General features: G+C 42.7%; 1 protein-coding gene across 2 annotated transcripts in view; it reads right to left on the bottom strand.

Annotated features, from left to right (window-relative positions):
* Window positions 1-8,425: 8,425 nt before the first annotated feature.
* LOC109898299 (sodium channel protein type 4 subunit alpha B-like) overlaps window positions 8,426-17,572 on the bottom strand; it is a 59,037-nt gene continuing 49,890 nt past the window's right edge. For both annotated transcript variants that reach the window (XM_020493228.2, XM_020493230.2), the window contains 5 exons: window positions 13,426-13,479; window positions 13,185-13,322; window positions 12,925-13,029; window positions 12,279-12,549; window positions 8,426-12,142 (listed from right to left, as the gene is read on the bottom strand). In XM_020493228.2, the coding sequence (XP_020348817.1) occupies window positions 10,869-12,142; window positions 12,279-12,549; window positions 12,925-13,029; window positions 13,185-13,322; window positions 13,426-13,479 (1,842 nt within the window). In that variant the 3' untranslated portion in view covers window positions 8,426-10,868. The remainder of the gene's footprint in view (window positions 12,143-12,278; window positions 12,550-12,924; window positions 13,030-13,184; window positions 13,323-13,425; window positions 13,480-17,572) is intronic.

Raw genomic sequence — 17,572 nt, 5'->3', positions numbered from 1 at the left:
GGAAGAAGCCACTGCTCCAATAACGACCATCATCATGTTTGGAGGAAAAAGGGGGAGACTTGCAAGCCGAAGAACACCATCCCAACTGTGATGCACGGGAGTGGCAGCATCATGTTGTGGGGGTGCTTTGCTGCAGGAGGGTCTGAGGCACTTCACAAATAGATGGCATCATGGGGCAGGAAAATGATGTGGATATATTGAAGCAACGTCTCAAGACATCAGTCAGGAAGTTAAAGCTTGGTCGCAAATGGGTCTTCCAAATGGACAATGACCCCAAACATACCTCCAAATTTGTGGCAAAATGGCTTAAGGACAACAAAGTCAAGGTATTGAAGTGGCCATCACAAAGCCCTGACCTCAATCCTATAGAACATTTGTGGGCAGAACTGAAAAAGCGTGTGTGGGCAAGGAGGCCTACAAACCTAACTCAGTTACACCAGCTCTGTCAGGAGGAATGGGCAAAAATTCACCTAACTTATTGTGGGAAGCTTGTGGAAGGCTACCTGAAAAGTTGGCACAAGTTAAACAATTTAAAGGCAATGCTACCAAATACTAATTGAGTGCATGTAAGCTTCTGACCCACTGGGAATGTGATGAAAGAAATAAAAGCTGAAATAAATAATTCTCTCTTACTATTATTCTGACATTTCACATTCCTAAAATAAAGTGGTGATCCTAACTGACCTGAGACAGTGAACTTTTACGATGATTAAAATGTTAGGAATTGTGGAAAAACTGAGTTTAAATGTATTTGGCTAAGGTGTATGTAAACTTCCGACTTCAACTGTATATTATTGATTTATGTCTATAACACAACATGTAGGGAAGTGTTCTACCCATCAAGGTTCCCTTGGCTTAAACCTACCAAATTCTTTGAACACGTGTGGCATGACTGAGTGCATGAGGTTCATGTTAAATGAGTGTGTGCTCCTTTAAGAGTGCACAATATTTATAGGCTAAGGGAGAGATAACCAGAGCAAGAAATGGAACATACAATGTGAGACTATAGGACAGAATGTAAATAAACAAGCCCAGGATTCACATATTCCTCACACTGGATTCCCCTCTTATTACTAAGAACAGCTACACTAAGTGCAGTATGTCTATGTACAGCAGCATGTGCTAATGGGGTTATCACAAATCACAGGTGTGATGTGGTTGTAACTCACTCCAACTGGGCCTCTGTGCCACATCACACTGATCTTATAAGTAGGAAGTGTAATGGCACACTATAATACCTCTCTGTGAAATGAAATTACGCTGAACCAACCTGAACTAGAAGTTGAACTGACGTCTGTGCCCATGGGTTGTCTTGTTACACTTACCGAGATATAGCGCTTGTATTTACATCAAGGGGATAGAGGTGAGCTACCTCTACACTGTTCTATGGAATGAAACTGCAGCCAGGTGCCAGTGGGTGATTATATCACTCATCCTCAGCTGCTCAACACCAATGAGCAAGGTACACGACCCACCGCCACTCTGTGTCAAACAAGCCTGAGACCCTGAAGCAATCAAAGGTGATATGCACATCCGAAACTTGAACCTCAAACCCTGACAATGACTTGGAGCGGAAAAGCCCATGGCCCCCGTAGCAAACACCAATACTCCCCCACCCTCGCATCCCCTGGCAAAGAGCGATCCTCCCTGGCCCCTAGAGTCTCTCAGTGTTTGGTCCCAGGCCAAGATGTCTTCATGCCTTCTATGCTATTCAGTCCCCTGTGCCAGAGACTGTAGCAGGAGCTACATGAAGGAGAGAGAGAGAGGATAAGTGCATGGTCAGCAGGCAGGGTTTTGCCTTGTGAGTACTCTTATGTAAATCAAATGTCAGCTCCTGATATTGATTTGTAGTTTCTGTTCTTGACATATTGAGTTGTTCAGTATTTGTATACACTACATGGCCTAAAGTATGTGAAGACCTGCTCGTCGAGCATCTCACTACAGAATCATATGGAGTTGGTCCCCTCTTTGCTGCTATAACATTTTTGTTATTTTGCATTGGGTAGTGTTACATCTGCACCTGCCACGCCCTCTACTGCTCATCCTGTGTCTCCCTAACCTGCTGCCACTCCCCCATTGTGTGTGTGTGTGATTGTGTGGATGGAGACAGGAGTGCTGGAGGCAGAGCAGATCCCCATCAGCTGCAACCTGTTCTATAATCAAGACCTCTTCAAATACTCAGCCCTGCCACTTCCACGCTGCCAGATCGTAACCTCTGCTCAGTCAGTCTCCGGTTTTAGCTATTTGCTCCTGCATAGAATCGGTTGTCTTGGTGTGCCTGTTTTCCCTTGCCTGACGCTGTTTTCCTCTCCGTTACAGTTATGTCTGCTCTGACACTGGTCCCTATCTCCAGTCCCACGTCTCGTCAGTCCTGCTACCCTGTCCTGGACCCACCACTCTACTGCTTCCTTGGATTCCTCTCCAGACCTGCTTTCCCAGCCCCAACTCCCCTCACTCCAGCCTCAGCCTCAGCACCTGGCTCCCTGTAACCCGCCCAAGCTTTCCCTGGCCTGCACCCCATCTTCCCCCTGTTTTTCAATAAATACCGTGGTTACCTTATCCCAGTCTCCTTGTCTGAGTCTGCTCTTGGGTTCACCTGCTCCGCACCTCGTAACAGGTAGAGAACAACGCAGGGAAGAAAACATATCTGTGGTAAGGGGTTCTAGAAGTGCTGCAGATACATTACATAAATGTTCCTAATTATATAATTACTCCTGTCTGTACAGAAATAAATTAAATCATTTAAAACACTACACCAAAGAGCATAATTTAGCCACATATGATCAATAACTTCTTTTTTCAAATGCTGTTGATTGTGTTTTGTTTCATCATCAGCGCATAAAAGCCTACAGTTGGGAATCCGGCAATTAGGCAGCCTGCAGGAAATATCAAACACCTGATTGTTGATTTGTGGCTGTCAATGTGACCGTCAATGAACAGAAGGCAGCAGTTAAAAGGTCTTTCACAATATTTCAAAATGCAAAAAACTGTATGAGTGAGTGCCACTGGAAAGTTGGTGGACTATAATTTCCTCATATTGTACAATCTGTGCCTCTATTTTCCCTTCGCCTATATGCTATTGGATGCATTTAAGACAGGGCTGTTTGTTTTATTGATCTCAGTATGTCAGAGTGGCCTGTCATTTTGATCATTTGTGTGATATTTAAAAACACACTTTTAATGTCTCCATGTCATGTAAAATGATGTAGAATTGCATGAAATTATTTATTATTATTATCATTTTTCTCGAACCTGCAAATACAATGATATGCAATGCAAGGACTGAGCCCCGAATGATATGAAACTCGTGGAGTTGGGCGTGAGTCAGTCACGTGGTAGAGTAGGAAGCTAGCTAGATAATCACCCAGGCATTTCCTTAACAACTAATGGGGATTGCAAAGCAGCGGGAAGAGTTCAGTGTCATTCCACGTTAATGAATGGTTATGTTTCCCTTACCACGCCACAGGGGTGCGTTTTTATAACTCATTCTATGAATAGGAAAGGGGGGCGTGGGGAGGGGTAGAGTTGAATGATCCCGATTCCAGTTGTCTCTATTACATGCACCATCACCCACCCATCTGCCCACCTTCTCCTGAAAGTGCAAAGTTAATGTATGGTGCCATGTCGTGTCCCTTTTAGAAGTGACTCCAATAACTATTTTAGACAACTATCAAGTATCTTTCCTATTAACATTTGAGACTGTTAATTTCACTCCTGCTGCTCCTGACATCTGAAAAAAAAATAACATAATTCGGGGTTGATGTTGGAAAAAGGAAACGGCGTCTGGTGTTGTCTATCATCAAACAGATCTTAGTTTGCCATCCAGTGTCACTTCTGGAAAGGTTTCATCTGCTCCCGGTGGACCATACATATCCAAAGCTGCCGCAAATAGGCCTAGGACATACAGATATTATGAATTAGATCAACGTAAAGAGTTAGTTGTTACTTAAAGTTGTTTTCTTAAATAATTATATAATTAAGGATCGGACCATTTCTTTCAATTTTTCCCTAAAATGACATACCCAAATCTAACTGCCTGTAGCTCAGGACCTGAAGCAAGGATATGCATATGCTTGATACCATTTGAAAGGAAACACTTTGAAGTTTGTGGAAATGTGAAATTAATGTAGGAGAACATAACACATTAAATCTGGTAAAAGATAATACAAACAAAAAAACATGTGTTTTCACATTTTTTTCATCATCTTTGAAATGCAAAAGAAAGGCCATAATATATTGCAGTTTAGGTGCAATTTAGTTTCTGGCCACTAGATGGTAGCAGTGTGTGTGCAAAGTTTCAGATTGATCCAGTGAAGCGTTGCAATACTGGACAACATTTTGTATCAGGTCTGCCCAAATGTTCCGAATTGGGCAATTTATACATTTTCAAGTAAATATAGAGAACAATTATTTTTTATATGGTAATACAAAATTTAAGTTTACACACTCCCAGGAATGTCATATATGATGGATCATTAGCTTATACACTAACTTTCACACATCTAGATGGCCGGGCAGGGTGGGTGTGGAGCCAGAGACAGCAGGGGTTCAAACTGTAAATCCCAGTTCCTACATTTGTAAATAAAAATAGATTTTCTCAAACAAAACTATGCTACATTTTATCTCTGGGACCCTCAGGATGACAAGTCAGAGCAAGATTACTGAATGTAAAGTACATTATTTACCTCAGAGGTGAATGTATCAAACCAGTTGCCATGATAAAAGTGTTTTGTTGTCTCCTCAAAACAATAGCCTGGTATTTTTTTCACTGTAATAGCTACTGTAAATTGGACAGTGCAGTTAGATTAACAAGAATTTGAGTTTTTTGCCAATATAAGACATGTCTATGTCCTGGAAAGTTTGCTGATACTTACAATGTCATGCTAATCACATTAGTGCACATTAGCTCAACCGGCCCGGTAGAGGGACACAGACCCGTAGAGGTTTCAAGCTAAAACATTTTGAAGTAGCTTACATTTTTGCTACATTTGTAACATCTGTCCCCTACACTAGAACAAGTTGTGACTCGAGAAACCCTGGAGATCCTCAAGGAACCTCTGGAGTTCGTAAAGGAACCATTGTTAGTAAACGGTTCATATTTGCGCCTTTGTTTAGTTGAGGGGTTCTTGGGAGGAACCTTTAATGGTTCAATGTAACAATGGGTTTCTGGAGGAACCCTGGAGTGGGGTAGTGGCTTAGTAAGGGTGTGGATTTTTGGGGGGGAGCACCCGTTAGAGTAAATGTAATTTCTGTTCATCTGTTCAGTTGTATTGTCATCACATGTTAAGGTTGAACACTGACAACTTTCTAGCTTCAATAAGTTCCTCAAGAGCCAATGCAAATCCCAAAGTTGTAATAGTTACCACTTTATTACTGTATGCAATCAACAATGTTAATATTATTCATGTTATATCACAATATGTAACATGCATAAATATTCAAGGAACATTTACATTTGCAGTGTACAAACTTAATATGATGAACAGGAATTACATTTATGCGGGCGATGATAAATAATTATCTGAAAGCCCGCCTCCAATCTGATAAGAGGCCACCTCTACAATAAATGATTAAAAAGGAAAACATTTTTACCCCTCCCATCACTAAACCCAAAAGTTTCTTCCAGGCACTTTTACTTCTAAGAGTGAGTGTAAGGTATTTCATAGCTTCACTCCACAAAGTCAATTGTTACTGCACTGTAAGTATTTTATACTTTCTATATATTTTTTATATTTGCCCCTAATTCGTAGTAGACATGTGGTTGGGTTTTAAATGGTGTCATGTTTTATGGCTGCCATTTTTACGTCTCATCAGAGCGCCGGAATGGTACCTACAGTGTGTACCATGCACTAGCTGGTTGACTTCTGACCCTAATTGCCATCGGAGATCTAGGACTGGGCACCAGCTGGTCCCAGAGGGGACATACCCTCTTACCCTCTCCTCTGATCCTCTCACCCCTCCTCACTAACACCCCCCCCCCACCCTCTCTCTCTCTCTCTCTCTCTCCCTCCCGACTATAACTCACATTAGAACGCTTGATCCCTTTCTCTTTCCCTCTCCACACGCTAACCTTCCTCCCACTGGTCTGCCCCCCTTCCTCGTTCCCTCCCCCTCAGTCTTACATCAAAACACCTGTCTCCTCTCATGTTGCGACTCCCAGGAAGCTGCTGGGACTCTGGTTTGAAGAAGATTCCACGTGTTGACAGGACAAGCCCTGCCAGTGCTTCACTAGTCTCACTACATTGGGCGAAATCCACGGCACTCTCTGGCTATGCTACCCCCCCCAATCACACACACACAAGCATGTATACACACTTACACACACACACACGTCAGCGTAACGCTATAAAAACGTAAAGTACATCGGTGGGGCCGTGCTCCCACCTATCCAGGAGATCTACTAAAACAGTACCATAGGAAGTCCCGCAGCATCATCAAGGACCCCACACACCCCAACCACAAGCTGTTCACTCCCTTATCCTCGGGGAGATGGTATCAGAGCATGAGGTCTGATACCGACAGGATCAGAGACAGTTTTATCCACAAGCCATCAGACTGTTGAACACTTGAACTGACCATCTGTACTCACTCTCTGCACCCTTAGCACACAATGCAATAACTCGCACACGCATCACAATTGTGGTTACCAACCTCTTCTATTGCACAGACTCAGATTTAATACTGCACAATTTAAACATTTCCCCCCCAAATCTCTTCCTTCTCTCATACATGTGTAAATATTGTACTGCAATTTGTGCATTCCTGTATTATACTTACGCTAAAATATAGATTATTTTCTACTGAGCCATTTACTTTATGTTCGCATTCTTGTCTTTTGTTATTTCTTATTCTTGTTACATTGTCAAGAAGGAACCTGGCCAGAAGCATTTCATTGGATGGTGTATACCATGTTTATTCTGCACAAACCACTAATAAAACTTGAAACTAAACCTTGTCCTAAGTGAGTGTAAGGAAAAGTCTCACAGCTCAGTGACTGTGAAGTGAAAACATATAGACTACACAAACAAAAGTTACACTGAAATGGCTTTCTCTAACCCTTTATAAAGCACTTATACATGACATATCTTGCAATTGATCCTTTAAATTAAAGGATAACATGATAATGGCACCATTTTTTTGTATTTTGAAACACATTTATGACACTATCAGATAGTTAGACTAGTAAGGTATATTAGCTGGCAGGTGTGATGTGATAGAATTTGATTTGCTCATTATGGTCACCACACCCAAGCCCCTTCCCTCCAGTCATCACAAGCATGTAGATAACATCTGTAGCTAATCTCCTTGACCTCCTGGTCGGTCATAGGGCCAAGCTCGGCATGTGTACCAAGGATTGGTCAGTCAGTTTGAGGAGTGAATGGGTGTAACATTATAGTCGTGGTCCCACTCCTGGTCTTGCAAACTAAAGAGAGACATGTGGAACACACAGACCCTCGCTGTCTTAAGGTCGTTACGCACCGATGACCCCTGACTTGTGCTGTATGCTTGGAACTCGGAGAGGAATAGTCCGGCAGACACTTCCAGCCAGAGGCCCCATTGCCCCCGCCAGTCTCCTAAAGGAAGGGCCTGGTTAGAGAGAGAGAGAGAGAGAGAGACCAAAAGAGAGAGTGTGTGTGTTTGTGCGCTTGTACATGTGTCTGGGGAAGAGGGGAGGGCAACTGCTCCAAACCCAACGGGTTCTGATTACAGTACTGCTGCTGCTGCAGTCATATGCCTGCTGGGTGAGACATCCTGAAGGCACGGCTTAATGTTTTTCATGTGAAGTGAACACAACCAGAGATCAGCACTTGGAACACAGCGTTCTATTTTGTTTTTGAAACGTAATGCTGCATTGATAGTGTTGGCAGGAAACCAACTAAATGTTCTACCACTGTTTAATTATAAATTACGTTTCTCTTGGGTTGAGTTATACATTCATCATTTAGTGCATCCGTATACTGTAAGTCTTTTACAATGACAGATAAAGCTATGGTATGGCTGTGAGAACTATCTAATCAATGTCTTTGAGGCACGATAATAAGGTGAGAGAGTATTTATGGACTGTGAACTAAGTCCTAACACTATAGGTTTAAATAGATATCTGACTGCTGGTTAAGCACTGCCCAAAGGAAATAGAGAAATTAACTAAATCTACAAAATCACAAATGCCTAAGGGATTACATATATTCTTGTACTCCAGAGGAAAAACGTCACATCTGGAAATTGCTACTGATCGTAACCGGGAACAAAGATGTCGTGACTCGTAAAAGTGAGATAACTGAAAGCTACTCATTTCAGGCAGTCAAGTTGTGACATGCATAGCTCTCCAGCAGATGGCATATACAGTGTGCCTGTGAACAAAGACATCACAAAGATCCCTCCCAAAATATTTTAGAAATACAATGCAACTGGCAGAGCACCCAAAACCATATTTCTTTTTTTATTTGAAATGTATTAGAATTGTTAGAAAGTAAAGCTTTAAAGCACAATATGTACCGCTGTGTATTTGCATTTATAGTTTATCATTACATGAATGAAATGCTCTTTATGTCGATAATACAATCTACAAAAAACTCCACAATTGAGCATTGAACATACAATATTTACAGGCAACGCTGACAGCACGCATTCAGCCTCAGGAAGAAAAAAATACAATATGACATCCTTCTCTATTTCTTTCACACAGTATTAGTTTTTGTAAACAATGGTGCATGATATATATGTCATTTACATTTCACAATTCCAAGGTCCTCTGCTTGAATGTTCACACTGTGCATAGAACCTGATTTAGAGGCAAACCCCTCTCACCTGTGGATGAACTGCTGTTGTAGGTAGCACTGACATATAGGCACACTTGGCTTAACAAACATGGAAGAGCTTGTACAAAATGTAAGCAGTGTAAGCTAACTTAGTAAGCTAACTTAGTATGTGTCCTTAATTCAAACTCAAGACCCCCTTGTAATGAAATGCTAATTGGTTAGAATTATTGGATCACTGAAATAAATAGAACATGTATATATGTGATCTAAATTGTCCTCCACACGCTGTTTTCAAAACGCAAACGGACACACATTTGATGGTGCAGTTAGGAATTGTAGTACTAACTCAAGCTGGTTCCATGCATGTGTAATTAATCCATGTGTTTCTCATACAAGTCTCCAAAGAAATCACAGTGTGCTTGATTGCGCTAATCGGAGTGTATTAGTATCAATAGTCAAATGTGCCTCTCCAAACAGAGATTGTGTAAGATACTGTACACACATTTAGGTGAGATTGATATTAAAATATCATTAAAAAGTAGTTAACATGACACTTTCTAATGAATAAACTGCATTCCTAACAAGGCTTCATTCTATAGTACAAATGATGTTGCAAGGTGCTGTCCTACTGCATTCCCATGATTAAGACATTTCTGTGTTAAGACTTGTATGGTCATTTTAGCTGACGATTTTATCCGGAGCGACTCAGTTAACACATATAGTATGTGCCCCTTGTGAAAATCAAAACAACAACTCTGGTGTTACAAAGCCCCATGTTCCAATAAACAGACCAGTACATTTTCAGCATGTGCACCTATTGTGAAGATATGTAATTATTCATTTCTATCATCATACTGCTTAATACCATAAATAATTGCAGATTAAAAACCGAACACTGTTAGTAGTACTTGTGTTAGGTTACTTGTGTTACTACAATGAGAAAAAATAAAGTAAATTACCTTAAAAATCAAATCAAAGGAAATATACAGAAAATTAAGAAATTCGACAATAAAAGAAAAATGACCTTGTAAAAATTTGACAAATTAAGTGTTATTCAGCAGAATTAGTTGATTATTGCAAATGCTAATTATTTCTCCATCTGTTTTCTAAACCTTCATTAATTAAAGTGTTTTCTCATTTAATATGTTAAAGGCACAGGTCATATTTATTATTAAATATATTTTGGGTAAAAAAATATATAAAATACTTTGTATATACTGTACATCCCAGTGTGAGTATTTGCTTTAATACCTTACAATTAACACACAAAAGTGTTGGCCAAATACGTCAAACCAAACAAATAATAACTTTTCAAAATACAATTGTATTCACTGAAAAATATATTTAACATTTTTATTTGACATTCTTGTACAGGTATTTGGGAAATGATAGGGCAGAAATAAAAGTTTCGGTTAAAATGACAGAGGTACCAAAAGTCATAATTTCATATGAAAAAACTACAATACATTTTGAGAATCCTGTTTTTGGAGTCATATTTCAACTTTGAAGATACAGCTGAGAACATTGTTCGCCTTTTTTTGTTGCAATTGAACGTTGCAAGTGCAGATTTGATTGGAAGAATACATCTTGAATTAAAAAAAGGCATGAAAATACGAAAAGGAACATATTTATTAAATTACTTTCAGGGGACTGAAAGGTATATTTTTGCGAGACGGAGGTTTATTGACTTATTGTTATCTTACACATTGCTACCTATCTCTTAGGCTATTTCATTCTCAATTGATCTCAACTATATATTACAAGGGGTCTGCTTCCACAACTGGGCTTACATCCATAAATGGGCCCAAAACTTTCAGCTCAGGCTTTGGTGATTGTCTTGCCAACAATAGCTATGCTTTCTCAGTCAATACATTCCAGGTTATCATCATCAACATCAATTAAATTGACTGCTATATTCGTTCTATCATCATCTCTTTGATTCAGTGGGCTGGGCTCAATGTGTCCCTCAGAGTCTTAGTTAGCGAGAACCCTGTCTCTGACCCAAGCCAAACATACCAAAGTTGGACTTTGGAGATGAACAAGCAGTCTCATCGTCAAAGACAGAAGACCACGATGATGCAGTGTTTATCCATTGGTTGCACTAGCTATTCAAACATCGGACTCTTTCAGCTGTGAGATATGGATTGAGGCCGGGATGACAAAGGGGGCAGAGTGCAAGATGATCTCGTTCTGAAGCTCCACAGGCAGTGGCTCTTCAGTAGTCTCCACAGGAGGTTGTGTCTCTGTCAGTTCTTTGCTCTCCCGTTTTTCATGAGAATCCATATCTACAACTGTTTCATCCACTCCGAGTGATTGTTGGCTTCCATACAGTTTGTTCATCCTGATGGCAATCATTCCCTCCGTCTCTGGCGGCGCTTCGTCCTCCTTGGTTAACGCTTTCTTCTCGCGGTACTTGTAGGAGGCGAGTTTCAATGAACGTCTCAGCAGATGCTTACGATAGGCTCTCTGAATAACAACAGCTGCTACCTCCTCCTGCTTTCGCCTCAGGGTGGTGGTGATTGGCTCGTATGACACTTTAGAGGGGTTGTTGGCCATGAACTTCTCCTCCATGCTTTCTTTCATGGCATCCATCTCCGCTGACTCTCCCAGTACCTCTGTGGTCAGCGCCAGCAGGATGTCCAGACAGTGGATCTTATCCCCAGGGACAATGGGAAGGTCCATGGTGATCAGCTTGATTGCGTTGGGTTTGGGGATCCTGAGCGGGTCTTTAAGCGTGTCACAGAACTCCGACAAAATGTCGTAGGCGATGAATTGTGACGCGTCAGGGTCGAACTTCTCCCAGGTCTCGTAGAACATCTCGAAGTCTTCCTCACACAGAGGGTCGCCACTCTCCTCTGTGGCCACATTGAAGTTCTCGAGGATAATGGCAATGTACATGTTGACCACAACAAGGAAACACATGATGATGTAGCTGCAGAAAAAACAAATTCCCAAACCAGGGCTGCCGCAGTTGCCTCTTACATCTGTGCCGGGATTTTCCACGTCCGGGTCACAGTCCGGAGCTCTACTATTTAGAATGGGTGAGAGGAGACCATCCCAACCGGCTGAGGTTGTGATCATGAACAGACAAATTATACTGTTGCCAAAAGTTTCAAAATTGAACATATCGTCTATTCCGGCCTCCTTCTTGACATACGCAAAGTTGGACATTCCGAAAATGGAGAAGATAAACATGATAAGGAAGAGTAGGAGCCCAATGTTGAAGAGAGCAGGAAGTGACATCATCAGGGCAAACAACAGTGTCCGGATGCCTTTAGCTCCTCGGATGAGTCTCAGAACTCGACCAATCCTGGCCAGTCTTATGACACGGAAAAGGGTAGGTGAGACAAAATACTTCTCTATGAGGTCCGCCAGCAGTAAACCTGGAATGGAAAGGAAATAACAACATTTTAGTTTTCACTGTAATTACTATGTTCTTCAATCATGTTTCGTTTCAGAAAAAAATTAAGAATTCTGTAGCTACATGACTAATGAATACAATAATTTCTTCATATTTACCAACAATGGAGAGAATGACGACGACAAAATCAAAAATATTCCATCCGACAGAAAAGAAATATTGTCGCAGTCCAATCAACTTGAGGATACACTCTGTGGTGAAGACGATGATAAACACCAGGTTGATGAGGAAGAGTATATCCTCCTTCTCCTTGCTCTGGCCGTCCGTCTCCACCATCATCGTTACCATGTTGAGGCAGATCAGCACCATGATGAAGATGTCGAAGAATTGTTGGGTGATCAGGTCAAAAATAAGGCCTGCAAATTTGTTCTTCAACCACCAATCAATAGAGAACAAGTGAAGGAGAGGGTAAAACAGACTGAATTAGAGGTATGTTAGGTCAATGACATGCACATGAAAATAACAGTATGTCTCTATACTTTGGAAGGAAAGATATTGTCATGGGGGAGGAACAGAAGCGGACAAGAGCAGATAGTGATCAAGTCTGGGCAATACCTTCTCACTGTATTTAGCTGAATGTTGTCCTCTTCAACATTGGTGATGATACACTTGTATTTGAACTAAGAATACTGTCAATGAAATGATGTGTAGGGGCAGGTCACGTACAGTAGTACAGTAGATGCTATGGAATATACATGATTTTGTTCTTAAGGCAATTAGCCAGTAGCCCAAGCAGGTGCTTACCTGGGGTCTAGGAATGGGTTTCTGTGGCTTCTTGGAACCAAGCTTTTTCATGGCATTGTAGTATTTCTTCTGTTCCTCTGTCATGAAAATGTCTTTCCCTCCAAAGTATAGAGACATACAGTTATTTTCATGTGCATGTCATTCACCTAAAATATTAGTGATTTATACGTGCATTGTATTGTTGTGGTAATGTGTTTTAGAAATGTATTTCATGCTGCGTTTGGTATTTAGTGATATTAGGCTGTAGGACAGCTACTTATCTTCTTTTTTTGTTGGTTGAAGTTGTCGATAATGACACCAATGAAGAGATTCAGGGTGAAGAAGGACCCAAAGATGATGAATATGACAAAGTAGATGTACATGTAAACATTATCCTCATATATGGGCTGGTCTTCCACCTTGTTGGAACAGAGAGTATACAATCATAATAAATTAGTTGGTTTTCATACTCCTTTCAAAGTGTATAATTATTATTACAGGATTAAGAAGGAAGTGTCTTACAAAACGTGAATCCACAGCGCCATACATTATATCCATCCATCCTTTAAACGTTGCCTGGACATGGGAAAAAAAATGTATGCTGTAAGAAACCGCAGTGGTGTAAAGTACTTTAGTAAAAATTCTTGAAAGTACTACTTAAGTCATTTTTTTGGGTATCTGTATTTTACTTTACTATTTATATTTTTGACAACTTTTACTTCTACTTCACTACATTCCTAAAGAAAAGTATGTACTTTTTACTCCATACATTTTCCATGACACCCAAATGTACTCGTTACATTTTGAATACTTAGCAGGACAGGACAACGGTTCAATTTGTGCACTTATCAAGAGAACATCCCTGGTCATCCCTACCGCCTCTGATCTGGCGGACTCACTAAACACAAATGCATCTTTTATAAATGATGTCTGAGTGTTAGAGTGTGCCCCTGGCTATCCGTAATTTAAAAAAACAAGAAAATGGTGCAGACTGCTTTCCTTAATATAAGGAATTTGAAATTATTTACAATTTGACTTTTGATACTTCAGTATATTTAGAACCAAATACTTTTAGACTTTTACTCAAGTAGTATTTTACTGGGTGACAGCAGCTTTTACTTGAGTAACTTTCTATTAAGGCATCTATACTTTTACTCAAGTATGAGAATTGGGTACCTTTTCCACCACTGAGAAACAGTAGGTTATGTACAGTGAGGGAAAAAAAGTATTTGATCCCCTGCTGATTTTGTACGTTTGCCCACTGACAAAGAAATTATCCGTCTATAATTTTAATGGTAGGTTTATTTGAACAGTGAGAGACAGAATAACAACAAAGAAATCTAGAAAAAACGCATGTCAAAAATGTTATAAATTGATTTGCATTTTAATGAAGGAAATAAGTATTTGGCCCCTCTGCAAAACATGACTTAGTCTTGGTGGCAAAACCCTTGTTGGCAATCACAGAGGTCAGACGTTTTTTGTAGTTGGCCACCAGGTTTGCACACATCTCAGGAGGGATTTTGTCCCACTCCTCTTTGCAGATCTTCTTCAAGTCATTAAGGTTTCGAGGCTGATGTTTGGCAACTCGAACCTTCAGCTCCCTCCACAGATTTTCTATGGGATTAAGGTCTGGAGACTGGCTAGGCCACTCTAGGACCTTAATGTGCTTCTTCTTGAGCCACTCCTTTGTTTCCGTGTGTTTTGGGTCATTGTCATGCTGAAATACCCATCCACAACCCATTTTCAATGCCCTCGTTCACCCCAGGTGAGTCAGAGCTCCCTGTTGGTCATATGTTCTTACTAATTTATTTTTCTCCCTCTCTACAGCATAAGGCGCTAGTCGATTCAGGCGCAGCTGGGAACTTTATGGATTGTGTGCTCGCGTTAAGGCTTGAGATTCCCCTGGTGTCGTTAGACCAACCTTTCCCCATGCACTCCTTAGATAGCTGACCATTAGGGTCAGGGCTGGTCGGGGAGGCCACGGTTCCACTGTACATGGTAACGCAGGGGGTTCATAAGGAGCGGATTAGTGTCTTCCTTATTGATTCACCTGCGTTTCCAGTGGTGTTGGGGATTCCCTGGCTGGCTAATCACAATCCTGTGATTTCATTGGCTCTCCGAGGGTGGTCAGAGGAGTGTTCAGGCAGGTGCATAGGAGTTTCCATCAGTGCGACAACAGTGGAGAGTCCAGACCAGGTTTCCACTGTGCACATTCCCTCTGAATATGCCGATTTGGCTATCACCTTCTGTAAGAAGAGGGCAACCCAATTACCACCTTATCAACGAGGTGATTGCGAGATAAACCTCCTGGTAAATGCTGCACTTCCCAGGAGTCACGTGTACCCGTTGTCCCAGGAGGAGACAGTGGCTATGGAGACATACGTCACTGAATCTCTGGGACAGGGGTACATTTGGCCCTCCACGTCACCCGTCTCCTCGAGCTTCTTTTTTGTGAAGAAAAAGGAGGGAGGTCTGCGTCCGTGCATTGATTATAGAGGTCTAAATTCCATCACAGTGGGGTTTAGTTTCCCGCTACCTCTCATCGCCACGGCGGTGGAATCATTTCACGGGGCGCGTTTCTTCGCAAAACTGGACCTTAGGAGTGCGTATAATTTGGTGTGTATCCGGGAGGGAGATGAGTGGAAGACTGCGTTTAGTACCATATCTGTCCATGCCGTATGGGTTGAAGAATGCTCTAGCCATTTTCCAATCTTTCTTAGACGAGATTCTCAGAGACCTGCACGGGCAGGGTGTGGTAGTGTATATACTGATCTACACTGCCACACGCGCTGCGCACGTGTCTCTGGTGCGTAGGGTACTGGGGCGACTGCTGGAGCATGACCTGTACGTCAAGGTTGAGAAATGTATGTTCTCCAAACAAGCCTTTTCCTTCCTGGGTTATCACATTTTCACCTCTGGGGTGGTGATGGAGTAATTGGCCGACTCCGACCACGGTAAAGGAGGTGCAGCGGTTTTTAGGGTTTGCCAATTGCTACCGGAGGTTTATCCAGGGTTTTGGTTAGGTGGCTGCTCCCATTACCTCACTGCTGAAGGGGGGGTTAGCGCGCTTGCGCTGGTCAACAGAGGCGGGCAGAGCTTTCAGTCGCCTGAAGGAGCTGTTCACCAACGTTCCCGTGCTGGCTCATCTGGACCCCTCTTTGGCGTTTTACGATTTCCTATCGACCAGGCTCCCTCAATACGAAGGCCGACGCTTCATGTCTGGTAGCACCGGTGGTATGGGAGGTGGACGCGGTGTCACACCCTGGCCATAGAGAGGCTTTTTATTCAATTTTTTTTTGGTTAGGCCAGGGTGTGACTAGGGTGGGCGTTCTATGTTCTTTTTTCTATGTTTTTGTATTTCTTTGTTTTTGGCCGGGTATGGTTCTCAATCAGGGACAGCTGTCTGTCGTTGTCTCTGATTGAGAACCATACTTAGGTAGCTCTTGCCCACATGGGTTTGGTGGGTAGTTGTTTTCTGTTTTGTTTTGCTGCACCTTTCAGGACTGTTTCGTTTTTTTATTGTGTCTGTTCCTAATAAATAAAATGAGCACTGACCACGCTGCGCATTGGTCCGATCCTCGTCAGAAGAGGAGGGAAATTGTTAAACGCGGAGATCGAGCGGTACGGTTGGAACCTGCACCTTCTCAGTGTCCAGCAGGTGTTCAGTACGTGCCGCTTGGTGTCCGTGATCGGTTGATTCGATGGGCCCATACAAGACCCTCTTTGGGTCATCCTGGTATCGAGAGGACAGTGCGGAGTCTTAGGGGGAGGTACTGGTGGCTCACTTTGGTCAAGGACGTGAGGTTTGATGTCTCCTCCTGCTCGGTGTGCGCTCAGAGCAAGGCTCCTCGACACCTGCCTAGAGGGAAGTTACAGCCCTTCCCCGTTCCACAACGGCCGTGGTCGCATTTGTCGGTGGATTTTCTCACCGACCTTCACCCATCTCAGGGAAACACCACGATTCTGGTTGTTGTGGATCAGTTTTCTGCCGTCTCATCCCATTGCCCGGTCTCCCTACGGCCCTACACACTGCGGAGGCCCTGTTTACCCATGTCTTCCAGCACTACGGGGTGCCTGAGGACATCGTTTCTGATTGGTGTCCCCAGTGCACGTCCAGAGTTTGGAGGGCGTTCATGGAATGGCTAGGGGTCTCGGGCCGCCTGACATCGGGTTTCCCCCCGAGAGTAATGGGCAGGTAGAGAGAGTGAACCAGGATGTTGGTAGGTTTCTGCGGTCGTATTGCCGGGACCGGCCTGGTGTATGGGCGAGGTACATCCCATGGGCGGAGGTGGCTGAGAATTATCTCCGCCACTCCTCTACTAACATGTCACCATTCCAGTGCATGTGGCATCAGAACCAGACCGAGGCTCCTGCGGTGGAGGAATGCGTGCAGCGCTCGAAGGACACCTGGAGAGCCGTCCAGGAATCATTAAAACAAGCTAGTGGAAGGCAGAAGAGGAGCGCTGACCAGCACCGCAGTGAGGCCCCCGTGTTCGCACCGGGGGGACCGGGTCTGGCTCTCGACCCGAAACCTGCCCCTCCGCCTGCCCTGCCGGATGCTGGAGCCGCAGTGTGTGGGGTCATGTAAAGTCCTGAGGAGGATAAACGAGGTGTGTTATAGGTTACAGCTTCCTCCTTACTATCCCGTATTAACCCCTCGTTTCATGTG

The sequence above is a fragment of the Oncorhynchus kisutch genome, linkage group LG10, assembly GCF_002021735.2.
Source record: "Oncorhynchus kisutch isolate 150728-3 linkage group LG10, Okis_V2, whole genome shotgun sequence".
Lineage (NCBI taxonomy): Eukaryota > Metazoa > Chordata > Actinopteri > Salmoniformes > Salmonidae > Oncorhynchus > Oncorhynchus kisutch.
This window is presented reverse-complemented; position numbering and strand designations above follow the sequence as displayed.